The 25,243-nt window shown below is 39.1% G+C and overlaps 1 protein-coding gene across 1 annotated transcript in view; it reads left to right on the plus strand.

Annotated features, from left to right (window-relative positions):
* Nucleotides 1-25,243, plus strand: part of LOC100566195 (transient receptor potential cation channel subfamily V member 6) — a 132,412-nt gene that overhangs the window by 101,542 nt on the left and 5,627 nt on the right. The window contains exons 7-14 of the mRNA XM_008120809.3: nt 2,773-2,919; nt 4,547-4,759; nt 6,627-6,713; nt 8,767-8,843; nt 8,965-9,130; nt 10,592-10,658; nt 14,900-15,168; nt 16,264-16,370. Of these exons, the coding sequence (XP_008119016.1) occupies nt 2,773-2,919; nt 4,547-4,759; nt 6,627-6,713; nt 8,767-8,843; nt 8,965-9,130; nt 10,592-10,658; nt 14,900-15,168; nt 16,264-16,370 (1,133 nt within the window). The remainder of the gene's footprint in view (nt 1-2,772; nt 2,920-4,546; nt 4,760-6,626; nt 6,714-8,766; nt 8,844-8,964; nt 9,131-10,591; nt 10,659-14,899; nt 15,169-16,263; nt 16,371-25,243) is intronic.

Below are 25,243 nucleotides of genomic sequence, written 5' to 3' on the forward strand. Positions count from 1 at the left end.
ATGCTCGTCCCATTATATAGAATGGCATAGTAAAATGGTGTCCCTTATAGAAAATGACAAAATCCAGGATGCTTTTGGGGGGAAAATTGGAATACTTTCAAGCTGTGAGCAGTAAAATGCATAGATGCAGACTCTGTGGATATGGAAGGTCGTTATTTTCTAATATGTCAGAGTGTCCTATGTGCTTAGTAACTGCTACCTACTCCTTACAGTCCTGCTTCCCCTGGACCAGGTCATTTTGATTATAGAAAAAAAAACACATAGTATTTTAGCATAAAAACGATAAGGATATCTAGTGGTCTTGGTAGCAGGTAGTTTAAAGGGAAAAAATAACACATCGCCAATGCCAAGGGGAATATACAGTAGAGTCTCACTTATCCAACATAAATGGGCCGGCAGAATGTTGGATAAGTGAAAATGTTGGATAATAAGGAGGGATTAAGGAAAAGCCTATTAAACATCAAATTAGGTTGTGATTTTACAAATTAAGCACCAAAACATGATGTTTAACAACAAATTTTACCAAAAAAGTAGTTCAATACGCATTAATGCTATGTAGTAATTACTGTATTTACGAATTTACCTCCCAAAATATCACGATGTATTGAAAACGTTGACTACAAAAATGCGTTGGATAATCCAGAACGTTGGATAAGCGAGTGTTGGATAAGTGAGACTCTACTGTACTAATAATTTCTTTGTTGCTCAGCATCCAATGATTGGAGAAGAAATTTATGTTCCATTCTGCATTTGTTGCTTTTTCACAATTAATAGCTGGTTTTATTTAGCAGCATCATAGGTGATCACTCATAAATGAGTATGATCGTCTTCCATGGATAGAGTCTTGGCAGTGGATCCGTAAGTCACTGTAGAGACCTGTTCTGCAGAGACTTATCTAGAATGGGGTAAAAGGGATAGTGCATAATTTTTCCTCATACAGTATGAATGAATGAATGATTGACTGAATGAATGAAACTGTATTTATAGCCCGCCCTATCTCCCCAAGGGGATTCAGGGCGACTTACAACAAGATAGACAGTAACAAACATTCAATGCCAGCAAAAATATATAAACAAATAAAAACAACTTGATAAGTGACAAAACAACTCAAACAAACCAAATGTGACACAATACACTTAATTACAAACACATTAAATCCTTAAAATCTCATTAAAACATTTCTAAAATTAGGCTAAAATTGTTGGAGGTGGATGATAAACCGCAGATTAACAGGGCGGATATTGGCAGCTAGGCAAGAGTGCATATTGATGTACTTAATCCTCCTCCTTTCCATAAGCCACATTGCATAGATAAAAATAATAATACTTTATTTTTCTATCCCGCCTCCATCTCCCCAAAGGGACTCGGGGCGGCTAACATGGGGCCAAGCCCAAAAACAGAAACAAATTATGTCAAGTTAAAACCAGTATAAATAACTAAAAAAACAGTATCAACACAATAATTGAGTAAAATAAACAAATTAAAACACAAAATACAATAGCACCATAATAACTGGTTAAAGATAAAATAATAAAAACAAACATCACCACTAATGGATAAGATGGGGGCAGTCAGATAGATGTATCTTTAAAGGAGAGGAGGAATACATCCCAAGAACCTTTTGGATACCTGAAATTGTGAATAGAAGTATATCCTATATTTCGACTATATTTGGGCCAGAAGTGTACTATAGAATGCATTGGAGAACTTATATGGGTTAACAAACATTGGAGGGGGGCGGTATTTGGAGTATGGGTAAGTGAAATGTAGATATTTAATCAATGGATAGATAGAGCATACTGTATTTAAGATATATATTTGGGGGGGGGGGAGAGAATGCTAAATGAGAATAATATTTTATTTAATTAATAAATAAAAAATTCTTGATGGTGTCTTTGGTGTGGCCCCAACCACCATAAGCTGCTATTAATAACCCTTCTTTTGGCCTTCCAAGTACTGAATGTGTTACTAGGACAATATATTAGCCAGAACAAACAGTTAGGGATGTGAAAATACAAAACGGAAGAGATCTTTCCAATTAAGTTATTATTTGAAATGATATTCTATTGGATGTCCTCAGTAGCACACAGGATTAAACCCTTGTGCTGGCTGAACTGCTGACCTGAAAGTTTGCAGTTCAAATCCACAAGACGGGGTGAGCTCCTGTCTGTCTAGCTTCCTTGCCAACCTAGCAGTTTGAAAACATGCAAATGTGAGTAGATAAATAGATACCGCTTCAGCCAGGAAAAGGCAGTCTTGCCGACCACCTGTTCAGGAAGTAACAACGCAGGGTCCTCTGCTTGAAAATTGAGAAAAGCACTTCTCAGAAGCCAAAGATGAGCACCGCCTCCATATGCCAGAAATGAAAGGAGAAACCTTGCCTTTGTTTGTGTTTGTGTGTCTCACTGTATTATGATTGTAAGGGCATTGAATGTTTGCCTATGTATGTAAATACTATAATCTGCTCTGAGTAACCTAAGGGAGAAGGGTGGAATATAAATAAAGTCTATTATTATTATTATTAGAGCTGTAATCACGTACAAGTTGGAGATTCTGACTGGTTTTAGAAGAAGTCAAAGAGTTCTCTAAATTTATTCAGGTACTGCACTTTATTGTACACCTAAATATACCCTTTTAAAAATTTCATATTTTTATAAATATGTAATTTTTTAAAAGAGAGGGAAATTGCACCACAGAGCTTAATTGCATCATCCATCTCAACTTTGTCACCTGGGGCTATGGTAACTGCATTGTTTCCCTTCCATTAACCAGATGTTCCAGCACCTGATGCAAAGAAGAAAGCACATCCAATGGACTTTTGGGCCTGTCACGTCTACTCTATATGATCTCACAGAAATTGATTCCTGGGCTGATGATCAATCCCTTTTGGAGCTCATTGTGACCACCAAAAAAAGAGAGGTATTTGCAGAAGGGCCAGGTGATTTCCTCGGGGAGGCCTGTTTTTTTTTTAAATTATCCAAGATCTTTAGTGAGATCATGAGTAGCAGACAGTTTGCTGATCATCACACACGCAACCACAGGAAGAATATTGGTTGTTTCCAGAATCATACCTTCAATATGACAGATACACAAGCATTCTATGGCAGCTGTGTTGTTGTACCAAGTGTTTCCCAGGAGGAGTGGTAGTGTGAAAATCAAATTGTCTTTCATGCTCTTGACAGCAACAACAATAATAATTGTCCACGTGCATTATCACAATAATAATCCCACTTGCCCCTAAGAACAGACCAGAATTATATTATGAATGGCAGTGGGAAGGGTGGTTACAAAAGTGATAACCATATTGTAAGATCTGTCAGAGTATTTTGCACAGCAGTAGTTGGATGGAATCAGTGGAATGCAGAACGAAGAGACATCAGAGACTTTAATAAAACTATATACAAAGTTTTACTGTAAGCAGTAATAATCAAGAGAAACAGACTTGAAGACAATGGACACAGGACTTAACTTCTCAGCAGACAGCACTCGACACAACTCAGAACAGAACTGAAGCAATCAGCAATGCACAAACACTTGTGTCTGGACACTCCCGAGTTCCAGCCACACATCAAGGTCATCACAGCTTCTCAGTAATTAACTCTTTCCAGACTATAGCACACTCTGGATGATGCAATCAGTATGCAATATAGACAAGACACAAATTTCATTTAAACACTATCAATACACAAATCCCATATTAACAAGATCAAGGTCAAAATGAAAATTGATCTAGGAGTGTGTAGACTTTTCTATTCGTTTTTACATTGTGATATTCTCACTTTTTTATTGAAAACTATATATATAGTGATTTTTGCAGTTCAGCTGTGGTAGACCACCATAGTCACGTGATTATTGGGTCACGTGGGTTGTTTCTTCTTCAGCTTCTGCCAAAATTATATCTTTCTAAAGCAGTGGTTCTCAACCTGGGGTCCCCAGATGTTTTTGGCCTTCAACTCCCAGAAATCCTAACAGCTGGTAAACTGGTTGGGATTTCTGGGAGTTGTAGGTCAAAAACATCTGGGGACCCCAGGTTGAGAACCACTGTTCTAAAGCAATTGGAATCCAGTTGTTTGGGAGGGGACAGAAAAAGCAATGTTATTGATATAACATGTTAATTGATCCTGAAAATCTCAACCTCAGGCTGTTTTACCAGTAACAAAAAAGAATGAAAACTGATTTATCACATCCGCACACCAAAATGCTGATGGAATTTTGGACATAACATACCTATGGTGCAATGAGACCAAACCCAATAACTACCAATAGAAACCTTGAAAAACTACATAGCTTCACCACAGAAGGAGTGGAATTATCCTTTGTTATGTGAAACTCATGATGCTATTCTTTGTTGCTAGTTTCTTTTACACAGAGGCTGGATGGTCATCCATTGGGAGTGCTTTGATTTGGTGTTCTTGCATGGCAATGGTTAGACTGGATGGCCCATATGGCCATGTTGCTTGTTGATCGTCTTCCTTGGGAAAGGGAACTGCAATTTTTTTCAGCTTTATGGAAGAAGCTGAGCAAAAGACCTCTTTATATCCTCTAGGCACGTCGGATCCTAGATCTTACTCCTGTGAATGAGCTGGTAAGCCTGAAGTGGAATAAATATGGAAGGCCATATTTTTGTGTCTTGGCCTTTTTCTATGTCCTGTACATGATTTGCTTCACGATGTGCTGTGTCTACCGGCCGCTGAAACTCCGAACCGGGAATAAAACCTATGAGAGGGATAACACCATCTATGTGCAGAAACTTTTGCAGGTAAGTTCTCTTTTAACTTGAATTTATTAGGAACAGGAAAGCTGTCAGAGCTGATGTTAGTAGCTGTCGTTATGATTTGAATAAAGTGAAAGATTACCCTGTAACACCTGCAACCTTGACTTTTGTTTTACATGAAGTTCCAAAATGGACCACACAAAGCCAAAAAAAATTAGTATTGTCATATCAGTCTTAAAATGGTATTTGAAATATGAAGTGATGTCTAAATACCAGGCTTAACCAAAATTAGTTCTCAGATGTGCATTTTAGAGTGAAAAATATTGAAATTGGAAGTTTTTCTTCACATCCATGAAAGTACAATATATATTCATGTATAACTTGACCTCATCCATAACTAGGCACCACTTTGGGGATACTGGGCTTTCTTTTCCAATCCTGCTACTCTGGAGTTGACCCAAGGCACAGATCTTAACTAGACACCACTTTGGGGATACTGGGCTTTCCTCTCAATCTCAGTACTCCCCATTGCGGAAGTCAAATTTTAAAAGCTAGCTATACCACAACTTCAAAAGCCAAGAATACTATGAAAGAGAAATTACAGAAAAACCAAGGATATTTTAAAATTTTGGTATTTCCTATGATTAAATTAATTTTTTAAAAATGTCATCCCAGTCTCATGAAGCAGGAATTTGGGAGAGAAATGTCCATGCTTGGTAGAGGACCGCCCACAGAAACACCCCTTACTTCACATCACTCGCTGTCTTTCGGAAGCAGTTAAAAACATGAATGTTCTGTTGTGCATTCGATTAGACAAATCTATTGCGCCAAATTGCTATGTGTGTGTGTAAAGAAATCCTTGCAAAGTTGCTTGCTTTCTCTGCAAGAAGGGAGCTGATCTTTTTGCAGAGGCAAGCCACGCCTCAAACAATGTATCAGTTTGCTGGCAGATGGCTTGGTTTGTCAGTTGGAATTTGAGCTTGCTAAGAGAGCACAGAAAAAGGCAGGCTCTCTATAGCTACGGTCAAGTAGCAATTTAAATATGCTATGCTGGATATATTTTGAATGCTGATTGATTAGTTATTGATCCTATGCAACTACAAGGACATTGCATGATTGCTGAACTGTTTATTTGACTTCAACTCAACAAGTAAAGTTTCCTTTGTTCTTTCAATTCCTCTGCCTGGTCTGAGTCTTTTGCACATGGTGTTAACTGGACGCTGCTGGTTCTGCTATACACATACCTGCTAACAAAATCTGTTATATCTTGGCCCTTATCCACATCAAAATTACCCTGTCATGTTATAGTTTGATTTCCATCCCATATTTATTTTCCCTATCTGCTTTGTCTATTTGATGTATGTTCTATTTCTATATAGACACTTTTTTATCAGTTTGATTGTTTGCCCATTTATGTCCATATTGGGCCTTTTAAAGCTTGTTGTTTTAACTGTTTGATTTTATGATGTTATATGATTTGTATTGGACTTGTCCCCGTGTGACCCTCTCCGAGTCCCCGTTGGGGAGATGGAGGTGGCATACAAAAATAAAGTTATTATAATTATCATCATCATCATCATCATCGAAGTGATTCAATTTGGGCAATTTGACAAATCCCATCCCACATGTTTTTCGCTGTATTCTCCAGTTGTACATTGATTTCTGAGCCCAGAAGACCATCTATGGCCATCTTTCTCCTGTTTCCTGACACTTAAGCTACACTTTTCTAATGGGGCATGGCGGAAACATTGTGGGATGGGCTCCGTCATACATATTTTCCTTTCTGTTTTAAAAGTGTCTAGAAATGGGAGAGGTGTGTGTGCGTAGGATGCCGTTAGAATGAATTTTTTATTGGTAATTTAGCTCTTGGGTATTTCATGTTCCTGACCATATTCATCATGTTTTTTTTTAGGAATCTTACCTAACTCCAGAAGATGACTTGAGACTAGTTGGTGAACTCATTACAGTCATTGGAGCCATAGTGATATTAATTCTGGAGGTAATGGAGATGGCTTTCCATCTTTATTTTATGTGTGAAGTGAGGAGGCACAAATTTTCAGGTCAATGGAATGAAGGAAAATATTACATGTTCGTTAAAAAATACCAATATTGCCAGTTGCATGTTAGGTAAAGGTAAAGATAAAGGTTTTCCCCTGACATTGTCTAGACGTGTCTGACTCTGGGGGTTGGTGCTCATCTCTATTTCTAAGCCAAAGAGCCGGCGTTGTCCGTAGACACCTCCTAGGTCATGTGACTGGCATGACTGCATGGAGCGCCATTACCTTCCCGTCCAAGCAGTACCTTTTGATCTACTCACATTTGCATGTTTTGAACTGCTAGGTTGACAGAAGCTGGGGCTAACAGTGGGAGCTCACCACACTCCCCGGATTCAAACCTCCGACCTTTCGGTCAGTAAGTTCAGCAGCTCAGCAGTTTAACCCACTGCGCCACTCGGTGCTCCCGGTGGTTGCATGTAAACCACTTTGCTTTGATCTCTTTATTAAATTTGTCAGAAATACTGTTGAAAATAAATGTCAGGCATTCAGATTTGTCTTCATTTTTATAATTAAATGGTGTGGAGGGGAATTATTTTAAAATCTGGTGATTGATTGTAACAAATTTAGGAGACATCGAGAATAGTTTTAAGTTGCGCTGGAATTGACATATACTAAGGATACTTTTATTGACAAACAGGTCTCTGTCGAAAGGAAAGTTAATACAGTCATACTTGAACTTAATTCTTTAAGCTCCTTTGAGACCAATACTATACATGATTACTTAAAATATATTAATATCAGTAGGATATCAGGTGGATGTGCTTTCTTTAAAACAAGACTCCATCTTTTGAAACAAAGAATAAGCTTCCCAACTTCAATAAATTGGAATGATTATTATGATATGGTTATTATAACACACAATTGGAATATTACTGTCAGAGTGCAAATTATGTTATGATTCATGTCTGAAATGGTTTCATTTCTGGATTCCCTGAAAATGTATCTTTGCTTGTACAACTATTTTTAAGACAGCATAATGCCACAATGTGACTGTTCATAGTCAAGTCTAGTACATATATCTCTTATAATAGTGCTTAACTGAGAAATCATGAGGCTCATGCTTATCTAGAAGTCTTGCTTTTGTTGAACTCCCTCCAGTAAATGATCTCACTATGGTGACACAAGAACACATTCTTGTAAACTTACATTTGTATGCCAATTGTCCTAAAATTGGTTTCAAAGAAACTCACTAAATAAAAATAGCAATATAAAAACAAGAACAGACATCAATACAACATGACAATTATATATTATGACAGTAGTTGCAGTCCCAACAATTCACTTCATTAAAATAAACATAGGAGGTATTATTTATATATTTATTTAGTATCAACCATTACTCAACTGGTATTTTTTTAAAATCAATCATGGAGAGGCTAGAGGCAAAGCACAAACCCTTTCCAAAGCAGTCAAATGCTATCAAAGACAACTAGCAGTACGCATTCCCTAAGTGTCAAGTGCAAGAAATCGCTAAATGGTCTTATAGTAAATGATCATTCCCATACTTCATTCTCTTGTTCATGTGCACATGTTCTTGTTCAGAGGCAAGGCAATGAGCTTTCTCTGCATGAGCTTTCAGCCAGTTTAATTGTACCTGATTTAAGTCTTCCAGAGCTGAGCTTTAGCCTTAAAAAGTAAGTCTAAAAGTCTTCCTCAACTTGTGTGCCAATTGCTAGGCCCCATGCTGTGCTGTTTTAAAAACTAACAAACAACAGAAGAATGGACAAATAGTTAGATCTTGAAAGGTCACTAGTTGCTAAAAGGTTATTACAAAAGGGTCTTTTAATCTTTTATCTGTATTTTTAATCGTCATTACTATTTTTAAAAGCTTTTTAAAAGTGAGTGTTCTTAGTATGATTTTTATTTAATTGTTGAAATTGTACTTTAAATTCTTTTAGCAGCATTAGGAGAATGAATGGTATATAAATTAAATTAACTTACTAGAGCCACTGTTTTTAAAAGAATCAAACATTTATATCAATGATCTGCTCTCAGATTCCAGATATTGTCAGAGTTGGAATTGCCAAGTACTTTGGGCAGACCATCCTTGGAGGACCGTTCCATGTCATCATGTGAGTCTCCTTTCAAAGGGGGGTTATGGTTGTGAGTATAGTATGAGCAAGCCATTAAAATCTTTCAATCTGGAAGTCACAAGATTGAATTTTGATTCTCTTGCTCTTTCTGCCCATCCAGCATCACGTACGCCTGTATGATACTGCTGACTATGGTAATGCGTCTTACGAGTACTCAAGGAGAGGTGGTTCCCATGTCCTTTGCTCTGGTGCTTGGCTGGTGCAATGTCATGTACTTTGCACGTGGATTTCAAATGCTGGGCCCCTTCACCATCATGATCCAAAAGGTGAGAGTTATATAGTAGTCTGCTCAGAAAGTGATAACTAGGCTTGTGCACGGATTCGGAGTGGTCACTTCCCTTCAGCTTGGTCAAATGGCTGTAACAGTAAGGGCTCAGCCATCACATTTTTTCATCCATTACAGGGCCACGTGGCAGCCAATCATGCCTCTTCCTTCCCTATTTGGCACCACGTGATGCAGAGAGGCTACCACGGGCTGCTCGCACAGGGTTTCCCTGTGAGCCCCTCCTGATGGGCCAATCAGAATAAAAGAATACCATGATGTGTCTTACACAAGCTATATCTAAGGAATGGGTCCCAGGAAGGTTGTTTTCTTAACCCCGTTCTTCAAACCCAGACTCCCTTGAAAGGAAGATAGGAAAAGGTCCCAGGAGGGGCGCTTTCTTAACCCCATTGCTCAAACTCAGGAATGGATCCCAGGAACAGAAAGGGGAGCCTCATAAATTCCCCATTCCCGCCAAAGCTGTTTGGCAACCCGCCCATTTTCGGGAGGCGCACAAAAATAGGCCCCTGGGTCTCCCAGAATTTGGCCAGCAGAAACTGATCAAGAATCATCCGAAATGGACAAGCTTAGTGATAACCAAACTGTTACAAAATATGAACATTTAAAATATACACAAAATTATAAAACTATTTTTTTGTATTTCACATGGAATACACATTTCTGCGATCTTAGAGATAAAAGGAGAAGTGTGAACCCAGGCTAGTTGAGTTAGGTTGAGCTTTGCAGTAGAGAAAAGTCTTTTTCAGAGACTGGTCTTCACGGATTTGTACCACTCTCAAGGTGTTTATACCAAGCAAAGAACAGGAATGAGGGGAAGGCATGCTGAACAATTCTCATCTTTGTGGAAGTGGTTTGGAACCCAGTATACTTACTGACTTCACCTAAAGTATTAGTGTCTCTTGTGGGATAAAAGATATCAGCCTGTAGAGAGAAATCTTTTCTGATCTCCAGGGCTGCTCAGTCCAATCCCTTCTGCTTGGCAGGAATACACAACCAAAGAACTCCTGAGAGATGGCTATCTAGCATCTGTTTTAAAAATCTTCAGAGAGGGTGACCCCAGCTATCTATTTAATCAGCAGGAAGAAGAGGTATTCCACAATGTAGGTTATGAAAACCCACTCAACTGTGGAATGCATAACCTTGAAAAGTTCACATGGAAATGTTTGTCCCCTGGACTTCTGTTTATTTCTTAGGACAATTTGCATTCAGAGCAGCATCTTTGAATTGATACTAGAAATCAAGAAAGCACCAGTGAAGTTGGAATAACGTGTAACTATATAGGTGCCTCTGTGTGTGTGTGTATACACATGTACATGTACATATACATAGTCTGTTTCAGAAGGCCCATGACTTGATCTCCCCTCTCATATTAAGTTTGGTTGGGAACAAAGGTGTGTGCCTTGTCATCATGACTATATGCTTTTCTCTGTGTTTGCATATTTAGATGATCTTTGGGGATCTCTTACGTTTCTGCTGGTTAATGGCAGTGGTGATCCTTGGCTTTGCATCTGGTAGGTGATGTGTTTTCTATTTTCATGGTATCATTGGTTAAATTAGCAGGCACATGGCTGTGCACTTGCAGATGTATTATAACTGGCACAATTGAGTCAGAGCAAGAGAAGCCCAAGAAGAATAGTCCTTGACTGCCCAAAATCTAGTGGAGATGAGGATTTGTATACATTAGCCTCTTTCCTTTAAATTAAATGTTTTAAAAGGCATAGCATAGATAACACATCTGCAAGTGGTTCCCCACAGCCTTTTTACTTTGTTAATTTGTTATTTTGCTGTCCCATCCATTATCCACTAAGCTCGAGCCATTACCATCTTCCTTAGCTCATAATGATCAGGTTTTGCTGGATGACGATTCCATCAAAACCTCAAAGTGATGAGGATTTACCCCAGATGTAAATCTGTGCACTTCTACTCACCTCTGTTCAGTGAGCAACATTATGCTTATGAGTACAGTTGACCCTCCACATTTAATAATAATAATAATTATTATTATCATTATTTTATTTTTATACCCCGCCACCATCTCCCCGAAGGGACTTGGGTTGGCTTACATGAGGCCAAGCCCAAGCATAACAGACATAATAAAACACATCAAGTAAAACAAGTCAATAAAAACCAAATTTATTTAATGCTTAGACCATAGGTCTTTCGCATGCAAGACAAACAAACAAATACACAAAAGCCAGACCATCAAATACAATATAAAACATGCCATTAAAACCCTATATAAATCATTAAAACATTAAAATGCTGCAAATATCAATGTCAGGATATGCCCTTCAAATACTACATATTTCATGGATTAGCACCAACATAATTAAATTAAAATTAAAAACAAGATAAAACCAAGTAAGTACAGCATTATTAAAACCCAAGCAGGGAACACATTGGATATAAAAAAACACTATTAGTTAAAAGCATCCCCAGCACAGTCAACCGCAACATCGGAGATCGATTTTGCCCGGATTTTCTGAGCTGCCAGGGCAAAAAGGGCCACCTTATGAGTAACTGCAGGGTTAGTGTCGGACAGAAGGTAGAACATCCTTTCTGACACTGTATTTATTAGGAGGGGATAAAGAATAGGTCCCAGAATTTTAGTTCTTGGCTCAGAATACAGAGGGCAGGAAAACAAAAACATATCAATAACAATCAATAAAACATGGATTGAATAAAAACATGAAAGATGTATAAAAATAACTAGGCCGTAAAGTGCATATATGAGGAATGAGGAGAGAAAGGCACCCAAGAATGTTAAATAGGTAAGGGACAAAATGGGATAAAACACGGGAACTATTCCGACTGAAGGAGTAGAACAGGGGTCCCCAAACTTTTTAAACAGAGGGCCAGTTCACAATCCTTCGGACTGTTGGCGGGCCGGACTATAGTTGGCCAGTTAGCAATAATTAATTAATTAATTAATTAATTAATTAATAATAATAAAGAGGGTTGGAAGAGACCCTTTGGGCCAGGGGTCCTCAAACATTTTAAGCTGAGGGCTGGTCCACAATCCATCAGACTGTTGAGGGGCCGGATTATTATTTGAAAAAAACAAAAACAAACAAATTCCGATGCACACTGCACATGTCTTATTTGTAGTGCAAAAACAACAACAAGAAGAAGAAGAATGAAAGAACAATGCAATATTTAAAAATAAAAACAATTTTAACCAACGTACATTTATCAGGATTTCAATGGGAAGTGTTCTGGCCAATGAGATAGTCAAGTTAATTAGGGTTGTTGTTGTTGTTGTTGTGTGCCTTCAAGTCATTTCAGACTTTGGGCAAGCCTAAGTCTAAAATGTATTTATTTATTATTTATTTATTTACTGCATTAATTTACTACATTTGTATCACACCCTTCTCACCCCAAAGGGGACTCAGAGTGGCTTACAAATTATATGTACATACAATATATTATATTATTAGCATAGCACAATATTAGCATTATATATTACTATATTGAACTATACCACTATACTGTAATATTATTAGTAATATTATATGTAATATAGAATATATAATAAATATTATTATATGGTAATATTATTAGTGTTATATTGTATTACATTATAATATTATTATCAATATTATATGTATATACAATATATTATATTATAAAACTGAGGGCGGGGGCCAGGTAAATGACCTTGGAGGGCCGCATCCGGCCCCGGGGCCTTAGTTTGGGGACCCCTGGAGTAGAATAAGGTGCAACAGATATACATTTGCAAGTTTAGCTTTTGTAGACCTGATTGTCCATGGAATTGATGATGCACATATTTGATTAATATGTTCTGTCTAGCAACCTCTAGTCCTCCAGCACTGTTGGAAATAGCAACCTCCCAAACATCTCACTATTTATTTGTTAATGTATACATTTGCTAAGCTGTATTCTATGTGCATGTTGATTTGCCAGTTTGACTTTTTGGTGTGGGAAGGGTTATAGACATGTGATTGTACTGAGCATGTTCAGACTCAGGACTCCATTTTGTATTCAGTGAGTGTTTGGTCTTCAATGAAAACAGATGTATCTGTCCAGATCTCAGTGGAGGTGGATGAATGTATCTGTTTGTACTTCAATATAGAAGTATGCTTATGGACTTCAGTGAGTGCAACTATACTTAAAGACTATGGACTATTGATAAAGAATGATATCCTGTGTACACAACACAGAGAGAAGCTACATACTATCTACAACTATAAGAAATGTGCCTGTATGGTGAATTAATAAAAGATGTTTATGAGTAAACAAGATATGTTATTTTTCAAAAAAGACTTTGTTTATTTAATCTCTGCATATTTTTAAACTAAGAGATTTCAAAAGAATGTATATCTTTTGGCCAACTGCAACTGCAAAGAAACATAATCAAAACTCTGCTAACCAAATATATTTTTGAAGTGGCATGTCTTTATCCTTGGCAGTTTAAAAGCACAGTTCTTCAGTTTAACAGCTGAGCTATCTGTGTGCCATTGCATGAATGTTTGTGAATATCACTTGTTCAAAGAGTTAACTTCTAACAAGGTCATGCTTTTCTTGACTAGTGGTTTTCAAAAAATGGTCTCTACATATTAATGGAGATTCATATTTGCCAAAAGGACATGGACCCAGAGACTGGGCGCAGTAATTTTCCAATATGTTATGCAATAAACACAACTTCTACCAGAAGTTGGAGCTTCTCCCAACTTTAAGGTGGAGGGCCTAGAGATGTTCTCTCGGCTTTTAAAAAGTCCTCTGCCTTTAACTCCAGCAAATACAGAGGGTTATGTTGGAGAATGAGAAGTAATATACTCAGCCCCTGACTCTGACCTCTGATACTACAATCCCTGTTATGATCTCAAGGCATGATTGGAAAGTTCCCTCGGTAATCTTTTCCAGTCAGTAGAGATAGGCTGTTCTGCACTTGATAAATCCCAGAAAAGACATCTATACTAATGCAAGGGGCTCGTGTTATTCATCTGTTCCATAGTTCACCAGACCAGCCATGAAATCTGAAAACCAGAAACTGGAGAGATACTAAGGGAACCCAGAAGGTTTTGTTTTGTTTTCAATAAAGCAGCACATGTTATGGAATACTGGAATGTGTAGTTTGGTAAAGTACAGCTCTCTTAGGCAGAGAAGACTATGAACCTTGTAAACTACTTGTGTTTGAAGTTTCGTAGCCGCAAATGGAAACATAATGTCATTTCCATTTTTAAGCAGCTGAAATCACTTTGATCTTGTCCTTCCTGGATGCTTTGCACTCTTCCTCCTAATCTGTAGGGAAAATTATAGCTCCTTACTTATATCATTGGGATTGACTTCAAATGGATTATACAAAGGTTTAAATGCCCAGGTTTTGCAGAAAATATGAGATGAATAACTGAAGATAATGTTATGATGTGCATGTTGTAGCAAGGACAAACATGTGTAAGGGTGCATCACGGGAGTTGTAGTTTTGTAGTCTTTAGCCTTATGTGACAAAGATTGCTGGTGAGTCGTGAAATTACAAATCCCAGGATTTCATAGCGTTAGGCCATTGCAATTAATATGGTGTCAAACTGTATTAATTCTAGTGTAGATGAAGAGGAGAATGAAGAGGAGGAATGAAACTGTAGCATTGCCCATGATTTGCAATTGTGCACCATGTGAGTTTCAGGCAGAAGGCTTCCTTCACATCTGAAAAGTGTCCTAGGCAGGGAAACCTTGAAGTTGGACATTGCTTGTTCGTGATCTTTTTTTGTTTTGTTTTGTTTTTCTTTGCCAGCTTTTTATGTCATTTTCCAAACCGAAGACCCTGATGAGTTGGGTCACTTTTATAACTATCCCATGGCACTCTTCAGCACATTTGAACTCTTCCTCACTATTATTGATGGACCTGCCAACTATGAAGTGGACTTGCCTTTCATGTACGGCATCACATACTCTGCCTTTGCTGTCATTGCCACCCTCCTTATGCTGAACCTGCTTATTGCCATGATGGGCGATACCCACTGGCGTGTGGCCCACGAGCGGGATGAACTTTGGAGAGCTCAGGTGAGCATATAAAGAAGGACGCAAGGGTCTGCATTTACAATTAAATTTGGACTCTAGTGAAATTATGTATTGCGGCAAAGATTCATGTGCATATATTGATGGGGAGGAATTACATCATGAAAAATCTATAATCCTTTCAATACAATTATAGGAAAAAGTAAAGAGCAATAAACATCAAAATATTTTTACTCTGCATTTTGGCTTAATAAAACCTAAGACTACTTGCAAAATAAAACATGGATTGTGCTGTTTTAACTAACCATCAGGAAGGGGAGGAGCCTGATGGCACTTGGTTGCAGCCAATCCAACAGTAGAGGTACAGGTTGAATATCTCTTATCTGAAATGCTTGGAATGAGAAGTATTCCTTATTTCTGATTTTTGGTATATCTGCATATGTGTAATGAAATGGAAATAGGACCCAAGCCTAAACATAAAATTCCTTTATGTTTCTTATATGCTTTATACATATACCCTGAAGCTCATTCTATACTCAATATCTTGTACAGGCAGTCCTTGGATTATGGACAAAATAGGTTCTGTGGGTTTGTTCTTGTTGAATTTGTATGTAAGATGGAACAGGTACATCCCAGCCCTTTTAAAAGTTTAGATTGCATATGGAAGGGTTAACACCCCTGTAACATTTGTTTTGCTGTCTGTGCCCCTGTTCAGAAGATTTCACCTCACTTTCGTTGCTGTGACCATTGGATTTTGAAAATTTTGGTTTATGGAAACAAGGATTGGTAATAAAGCTTCAGTGGAGTCACTTTCCCCCATAATAACTCTTCCAAGAGTAAATTTCCTCCCTAAGGATAGATTTCTCTCACTTCCTGCTGTCTAACCCCCATTTATAAGTAGGAGCATATGCAAGTTGGATGTTTGTAACTCGGGGACTGCCTATACATGAAATTAACTTTATGTCCATTCAGCCATCAGAAAGCAACTGTTTCAATTTCTCAGTGATCCATGCGGACATTTTTCAGTTTTTGAGTATTTTGGATTTCAGGATAAGGAATATACAAATTTGTGTCGTTCTCTTCCCTCTTTCTGTCATGAAGCATGTTGAGAAACATCTAATGCCAAATGTTATGTTTCAGGTTGTTGCCACGACTGTGATGCTAGAGCGCAAACTACCACGATGTCTGTGGCCTCGTTCTGGGATCTGTGGGAAGGAATACGGGCTCGGAGACCGGTGGTATTTGAGGTAGGTTTGGCAAAGAAGTGACTAATGGATGCCTGGTTGAACATTGTGCCAACACAATGCTGAATGAGGTATGCCTTTGGTCTGATACAGAATGAGTCTTCCCATAACATCTTATGTGATAGCAGCCCCTTCAGTGTGTTCTTCAGCAACTAATGCACAGAGGCATGCTGCCCCCCAGAATTGGAGGTAATATGTAGCTATCACAACTAATCTATTTTGCCTCCAGAATTTTATCTAGTCCCATCTTATGGTTGTGCAAGTTGGTCGCCATCACTACATCTACTTGGTTGTGAATTAACACACCATTGACACGTCTACTCAGTGCATTTCTTCCCCAGGTAGCTAGCAATTCAGATGGTGTTAACATTAGATTAGGCAAATTAATGGAAGACAAATGTATCAGTGGTTGCTTTCCAGGAAAAATATGCAGCTGTGTACCTGTTTTTGAGAAACATGAGCAGGAAAGGAACCTGTAATTCATGGGTGTCTAGTTGACTGCTGTGTGAACATAATGCAAAATGAGATGGTTATTATTATTATTATTATTATTATTATTATTAGTAGTAGTAGTAGTAGTAGTAGTAGTAGCAGTAGTATTATTATGTATTGTCGAAGGCTTTTATGGCCAGAATCACTGGGTTGCTGTGAGCTTCTTGGGCTGTATGGCTATATTCCAGTAGCATTATCTACTGATGTTTCACCTGCATCTGTGGCTGTTATCTTCAGAGATTCAGAGCCTCTGGAAACACAGGGTAAAAAGATCAACATACAAAAGCAAATCTGTAAGGGGCACTTTGTGCATTTTCTGCATGGCAGGAGGTTGGACTAGATGGCCCATGTGATCTCTTCCAACTCTATTATTCTGTGATTCTAAATTCAAAACTCATGATTTAGAGTTGACTGGGTAGGCCTGCCAGAAGAGATGGGTCTTCAGCTGTCTTAAATTCTGACAACTCATTTATCTATTGGAGCTCTTCTGGCAGGTCATTCCACAATCTTGAGGCGGTCATTGAAAAGATCCTCTGGGTGACTGTCTCCAGTTGGGTTCTGGCTGGTTGGAGTAAACACCCTCCAGAGGACCTTAAGGAGCAAATTGTGCAGGAGAAGGTGATCCTGTAGGTAACCTGGATCAAAACCATGTAGGGCAGTGGTTCTCAATGCGTGGGTCCTCAGATGTTTTGGCCTTCAACTCCCAGAAATACTAACAGCTGGTAAACTGGCTGGGATTTCTGGAAGTTGTAGGCCAAACACCTGGGCACCCACAGGTTGAGAACCACTGATGTAGGGCTTTCAAGAATGACTCTTCCTGTATGACAGACCCTCTTCCCTTTGTTGTTCAGCAATAATTGGAGGATTGCCGCTTCCAGGAATGTATCCAATCCTTTTTATAGTTGTCCAAGTTGTTGTCCATCACTGCATCTTGCTAGTTACAAATTCCAGAGTTTAACTATATGCTCCATATGTGTATCTATGTATATTTATGATGTACGAGTATTGTTTGCCCCTTTCTTCCACAACCTGCTTCTTTGGGGAAATTTCTTTCCTGCAGGATGAACTTTGCTATTGTTAAGATATGTCACATCAGAAAGGCATCCATGGGGTAAAAAAGTTTCTTTGTATGGGTTTCTTGTTGACTTGAATTGAGAGCCCTAGGAAATGAGCAGTTCTTACATGCTTCAACTCCCACTTCTTTAACATTGGAAGACCCATATGTATGTTGAAACTGTATATTTTCATTTTCCTATGCCACATGGCAGTGATTTTTATAAAATAAAATTTTCATTAATTCAGATAGAAAATATTTTTTATAAAAAATTCATTAATTCAGATAGGAGTTGCGGTGGCACAATGAGCTAAACCCTTGTGCCGGCTGAACTACTGACCTGAAGGTTGGATTGCTGACCTAAAGATTGCCTGTTCAAATCTGTGAGATGGGGTAAGCCCCCGTCTGTCAGCTGTAGCTTGCGGGGACAAGAGACACCTCCCAGCAGGATGGTAACACATCCGAGCATCACCTGGGCAACATTTCTGTAGACAGCCAATCCTCTCACACCAGAAGTGATTTGCAGTATGTTCTCAAGTCACTTCTGACACAATTTAAAAAATTAATTCAGATTGCTAAACCACTATATTTGGCAACACTATGCAAAGTAATAAAATTAAATATCAAAGATACTGACTGAGACTTAATTCAACAGAAAACACATTCTCAGTAGTTTCGTAGCAGACATTTTCCTGGATTATTTATTTTTGCTTGCAAAGGAATATTGGAGAAAGGCAAGGTAATCTGGCTCCTGTTTTTATTCATGGTTACTAAGATTTGTGCCAACCATCGCTTTCCCCATATTGTTTTATTCAGATGTGTGAGAAATGTACAATAGAGATTTGTTATGGTTAAAAGCAATGTGAAGACACATAATAGCAACATACGGTATATATTGAAAATTCGGTACTGTTCCATTATCTGGGCGAAGGCCACTAGGGGGTGACAGAGAGAGAAGGATAGTCTATTTTATTTGGTTGGCGGAAGGGTTAAAGGAGTAAAACCATTTTCCTGGTATTCCCCCCCATCCATGTTCCCGTTGTGGAAACAACCCTAGTTTATGACATGGGAAGTAGGGAGGGGGAATAACTGTTTTCCTCCTTCAGCTCCCCCCTATAAAATGGACTGTCCTTCTCTCTCTCTAACACCCCCCTGTGGCCTCTGCCTGGATAATGGAACAGTAATGAAAATTCTTCAAACATTTTGATCTTGAAAAAGACTCCAAATTCACCGCAATGCTACTTTGGGTCACATTTCTTTGCAGTTGCATTTACAGCCAGTAGACTCACTGCCATTATAGATTGTTGAATTTCACCCATGTGTTGTAGAAGCTAAGAAGCTGCAAATAATATAGGATTTGGTGACAGTGTGGATTGTTTGTTTTGGTCTTCTGTCTTTAGATCCTAGTTCTTCATGTGAAAGTACTGTATATTATTATACTTTAGCAAATCAATGTGTATGTGTCCTTGACAGTTTCCTGATATTCTGTGCTAATGTTGAGTTTCCTATTGCATATTTTGTGAACATTTGAACCTTTGTGTATTATATAAAATTAATGACTTTGCCTACACCAGTTTTTGGCTGCTCTGCCACTTTTCCAGCTTCAGCGACCTTTACAGGTCTTTCCAAACTAAGCAAATAGTAATTCTTTTCTTTCACAGCAGGTAGAAAATGCTGGGTTTTCACAAATTAGTTACAGGTTACACTTTCAACATACTTTGTTAGACTCTCCAAAACAATAAAAGAAAATCCCTTACAGAGTTTGGAAAATTCCATTCGCAATGGAGACTTATAATTCTTAGAGAACTGGGACCTCATGTAAACATGAATTTATAATAGTTGCTGTTTTACAATCCCCAATTATAGGATTAGCCTCTCCGCACCCATTATGCTGGGAGTGATATTACAATATTCTTCATAAAAATTAGTTTGGAAGAAATGGAAATTCCCATGCAGTATGAGGAGCTTAATTATTTTTACTCTGTTTCATTGCTTTTCATGCCTCTTTAGCTGCAGTTTTACTAGATTTCATACTTTTCTTCTTTTCTCCAGACTACATTTATCACAATGCTTTAGAACACACCTGGCATTGCAACTGAGCATAAATCCAACAGCTAGCCTCAGCTCCCTGATAAATGAACCTACTGGTTTGCAAACAAGAGTTCAGTATATTCACACATGCTATTTAAACAAGATATTCAGAATGGGTACATTCCATGAAGGCTGTCATCTTCCATCAAAATGGATCGATCAATGGATGATGCAGGAAGATCTTTTGCTTACACAGATCTACAATAAAAAGAGATCAGGCTGCAGAACTAGGAAAGAGGCTCTGGTGTTCTTGAGGGACCATTTTAAAGTATATTGCTCACCTGAAGAGCTTGGGCTTTGGCTGCCTACATTTCTAGGCTGCTTTTCAAGAAATGCTGGAAAGGACCTTCTATCTTAGGCCTTGCAAAAGTATTGCTAGGCAAGTATTGTACTAGGTAAAGGTAAAGGCTTTCCCCTGACATTAAGTCTAGCCGTGTCCAACTCTGGGGGTTGGTGCTCATCTCCATTCTAAGCCAAAAGCCGGCGTTGTCCGTAGACACCTCCAAGGTCATGAGGCCGGCATGACTGCATATAGCACTATTACCTTTCCATCGGAGCAGTACCTATTGATCTACTCACATTTGCAGGTTTTCGAACTGCTAGGTTGCAGAAGCTGGGGCTAACAGCGGGAGCTCACCCCACTCCCCAGATTCGAACCGCTGACCTTTCAGCCAGCAATTTCAGCAGCTTAGTGATTTAACCCACTGCGCCACCATGAACTCCAAGTATTGTACTATATCAGGGAAAAGGTTCTCATCCTTTTCAAAGCAATACATATTTTGGGAATTTTGAAGAAAGTAATTGTGTGCCAATTTTCAAAATATTGGATGGGGCTACTCACAAAACAGCCATTTTACAGAGGGACAAATTGGTATAGCCAGAAAAACCATTTTTATACTCTGCCCTTCTCACCTCAGAGGGGACTCAAGGCAGTCTTACAACAGGCAGCAATTCAATGCCATACATATATTAAAAATAAACAATTACATAAATTATTAAACATAAATTAAAATCATGCCATCCAAATCATAATCCAGGGCCGTTCTTTTTGTCAATCACATTAATTCATGATCACTTATTGCACTGCTCCAATTACTTATCAAAAGCTTGATCCCAAAGCTACGTCTCAAGTTTTTTTCCTGAAGGTCAGGAGAGAAGGGACTGATTTGATTTCATTGGGGAGGGAGTTCCATAGACAAAGGCCACCACTGAGAAGGTCCTGTCTCTTGTCCCCACTAGTCGCACCTGCGAAGGAGGTAGCACAGAGACTAGGGTCTCCCCAGGCAATCTTAAATCCTGTGATGGTTCATAGAGGGAGATACATTCAGATACATAAGCTGGGCCGGAACCATTTAGGGCTTTGTAGGCTAAAACCAACACTTTGAATTGTGCTCAGTAGCAGATTGCTGCCAGTGAAGCTGGCGTAAAGGGGGAATTGTATGCTCCCTGTACCTTGCTCTGGTGAGCAATCTGGCTGCCGCCCTTTGGACCACTTGAAGCTTCCAGACAGTCTTCAAAGGCAAACCCATATGTCAGCCTCCCAAAGCAAACACATGCAATTCTTCCTTTCTCCCTCACCCTGCACTTATCATCTCTTAACCCATTCATTCCCTTCAGATCATCACCCCCTGTTCTGTCACGCGCTGGGCCTGTAACTATTGTCTTTTTGTATAGGACGTATACTTTATGCCCAGAGGGAAGCCAGGGCGCCTAAAGAGAGGTTCTTGAGGATTTCCCTGAAAAGGATGGCCTTTTGAGTCTTTAATGAAATAACGAAATCTTTATTGATGAACAAATAATGAATCTTCAAGGAGTCAAATAACAATTCAAGGTTTCCTTAATAAACTGTTGGCCCTTTCAGTCTTGTCCCCAGGGGACAGGCAATTGGCTTTGGATAACTGTGAAAACCCTCTTATAACCTCTCCCAGGCTGTCTATTATCTGGGCTTAGCTGATGTGGGACCCACTACCGACTCCAAATGCGTCTGGATATCGAGTGTACCTACCAGCCAAGGCTTGCAGATGTTTCAGCTGGGGTTTCGTGGATCTGTGATGCTGTTCTCTCTTTGAGTCTTTAGAAACTTAGGGCTGTTTCCCTCAGGAGCTGTGAGGCTGAGAGGCTGTAAGCCCTCAGCCAGAGCTTTTGGGACTTTTCCCCTGGAATTTCTGTTTCTGTTTCCTCAGATGTTCTATATCCCCAGATGTTCTTGAAATATGAAGCTTTTCTATGGGACGAGCTGGTCTACATCCTATAGCTTAGCTTCCTAAGTGAGACTAACTTAAAAATGGCTCCTTCCCGCCCAGAGCCCTGAACAAGGGGCGGAACCAAACTTGATGATTGACAGGCGGCCTGTCCTATGATAGCAAAAATTAGCAGCAAGAAAATAAAGTCTGAGCTTCTGGTACAACCGTACCAGCACACCCCCCTCCCCCCTCCAACTCTTTCCCCTCTTACACAACATCTGTCCTTTCTTTTCCCCCCATAAGGTCAGTACGATGACCATTACTCTCTGCAACCCTTTCCCTCAACTCCCATTCCACCTCCCCATCTACTGTTTCACTCTATTTTCTCTTCTGTTTTTCCTACCCTTCTTAGAGATTCTGAGAGCAAGGAACAAGACCGCATTCAGGTCTCGGGTTGGGGTTGCAAGGGACTCCTCTCAAATTAGACGATTTATGCTCCAATTTGGAGGGGGGTTTCCTGGTTTTAATGTCAATTGAGCTATGCTCAGCATCCAGAATTCAGAGGTCTAAGTGGATACACCCCATTTCACAGGGTGAAATGATCCATTCATTTCATAGGAAAAATAGGTCCCAATAATGAGCCAAGAAAGTACATGAAGAGCTACATTTGTTAAGAAAATGCAATGGAAAGAAGTCAGGTTTGTTTCTTTTTTGATGGCCATCAGAAATTCATGGGCTCTTTTGGGCCGAGATGGATGTAGTGAGTGAACCCCGCTCTTGTAGGTGCTACTTCTCTTTTATCTTGCTTCCATCCCCAAGGTTTCATTTTCTGGGGTTTTTTTTCCAAACATGGCAATTGATTCAAACCTTGACATAGAAGGCTTTTGTTTTGAAAGGATTTGTCAACTCCCTTGAATGTTGAACCGTGGTAGAAAATGGTAGAAAGTTAAGAAATTAGGGGGAAAGCTCTCAACACAAGGTTGGATTGTATGTTTTTAGTGTTCTGTTGGTTTCTGAGTGGTCCATAAAGGATATTTTCTGCCTCAAATAGGACCTAGGCTACACCCAAGAGCTTCCAGGTCAGCAGCTTTTGATTACCCATAAATTTCAGAGCCAAAACCTAAGACAAGGATTGAATCTTATTGATGCCACAGAAGCAGGGCAGTCAGGTGATGTAAGGAAAACTGAAATTAGTTCTGGGTACACTGTTTGTGGAAAAAGGTATACGAGGGATTTGGCTAAATAGGTAAAATGGTGTACCAGGGCAAGAGAACCCCAAACATACATATTTCTTAGTGCCCTTCCATACAGTAGAAAATCCCACAATATCTGCTTTGAACTTGGTTATTTGACTCCACACTGTCATATATTCCAGTTCAAAGCAGACAATGTGGGATTTTATTCAGTTGTGTGGAAGGGGCCTTAGTGGCCACGCAGGGGTCAAAAAACATATATCTGCTGCATCTGTTGATGCAACTGACCTTGTGCAAATGCAACACACAGTAACACATTCATACTGAGCCAGTGAGCCCTATCACCAGGTGGAAATAGTTATAGATGGGGCTCAGATTTGAAAGCCACACCAGAGGGGAAAAAAATCAAACTGTTTCCATCTACAGTTTTGCTTTTCCTAGAAATAGCCCATGTCCTGAGGCCTTGGCAAAGAAAGCTGTCTTCAAGCCTGGCACAAGCTACTTATCTTCTGATATTCTGTCAAAGAATATCTTCACTGTGTAGCTATGGGAAAAATCTAAATGTGGCTTCTTAAAGCTCAGATGTAATTGAAATAGAAAAACAAGTGGTAGATTTGCACAAAATGTGGAGCCGTTAAAAACATTTGCTAGCAAAACCACATTTAATTCTTGCTTTTCCAAAACTATTCACATAATGTTATAAAGCGGTGGTTCTCAACCTGTGGGTTCCCACGTGTTTTGGCCGACAAGTCCCAGAAATCCCAGCCAGTTTACCAGCTGTTAGGATTTCTGGGAGTTGAAGGCCGAAACATCTGGGGACCCACAGGTTGAGAACCACTGTTATTAGCATTGACATCTGTTTTATATAAATACTAGCTATGTCCAGCCACACGTTGCTTTGGCAAAGTATGGTGGTATGGGAAATAAAGTATCTTATCTGCTTAGAACTGGATTATATGAGGCCCCTTCTACACAGCTGTATAAAATGCACACTGAAGTGGATTATATGGCAGTGTGGAGTCAAGATAATCCAGTTCAAAGCAGATAATATAAGATTATAAATGGGTTATATAGCTGTGTGGAAGGGCCTTGAGTCTGCACTGCCATATAATCCAGTTAAAATCAGATAATTTGTATTTTATAGGCAGTGTGGAAGAGGCCTAAATGAGGCCTAACTCTGCCTGTCCCCTGGGCTGAGTGGGTTGCTACCGTGTTTCCCCGAAAATAAGACCGTGTCTTATATTAATTTTTGTTCCCAACGATGTGCTAGGTCTTATTTTCAGGGGATGTCTTAGTTTTCTATGAAGAAGAATTCTCATTTATTGTTGAACAAAAAAATAACCATTTATTATACACTGTACAGTAGTTGTCATCACAACCAGACAAACTGTGAATCCTATCAAGAATTTCTTGTTACTACCACTATTTCCATGTACAACTGGTATGTACATTTACCAATCCTGCATGCTCTGGTGTTCTGTTTGGCAGGCGCTGGGCATGCTTCTAAACAAAGACTTTGCTAGGTCTTACTTTCAGGGGAGGCCTTATATTTAGCAATTCAGCAAAGCTTCTACTAGGTCTTATTTTTCAGGGATGTCTTATTTTCGGGGAAACAGGGTAGGAGACCAAGTGGGTGGAACTTAGCCTTCTAAGTGGCAGCAATCGGATAAAAACAATTATTCCTCTCCCTCTAATTAGGACTTTATTTTTCTTTTCTTTTTGTTGTATGAACGTAGAGGCATGGTTGAGGGGTTGTGCTGCCAAGTTTAGTGTTTCTGGGATGTGTAGTTTTGTTGTTTTGTCCTAGGCTGAAATTTCACTACCCTTATATCTATATATATATAAGAGTTTTGGCGTCGTGGC

Source organism: Anolis carolinensis, chromosome 2, assembly GCF_035594765.1.
Source record: "Anolis carolinensis isolate JA03-04 chromosome 2, rAnoCar3.1.pri, whole genome shotgun sequence".
In the NCBI taxonomy this organism is placed as follows: domain Eukaryota; kingdom Metazoa; phylum Chordata; class Lepidosauria; order Squamata; family Dactyloidae; genus Anolis; species Anolis carolinensis.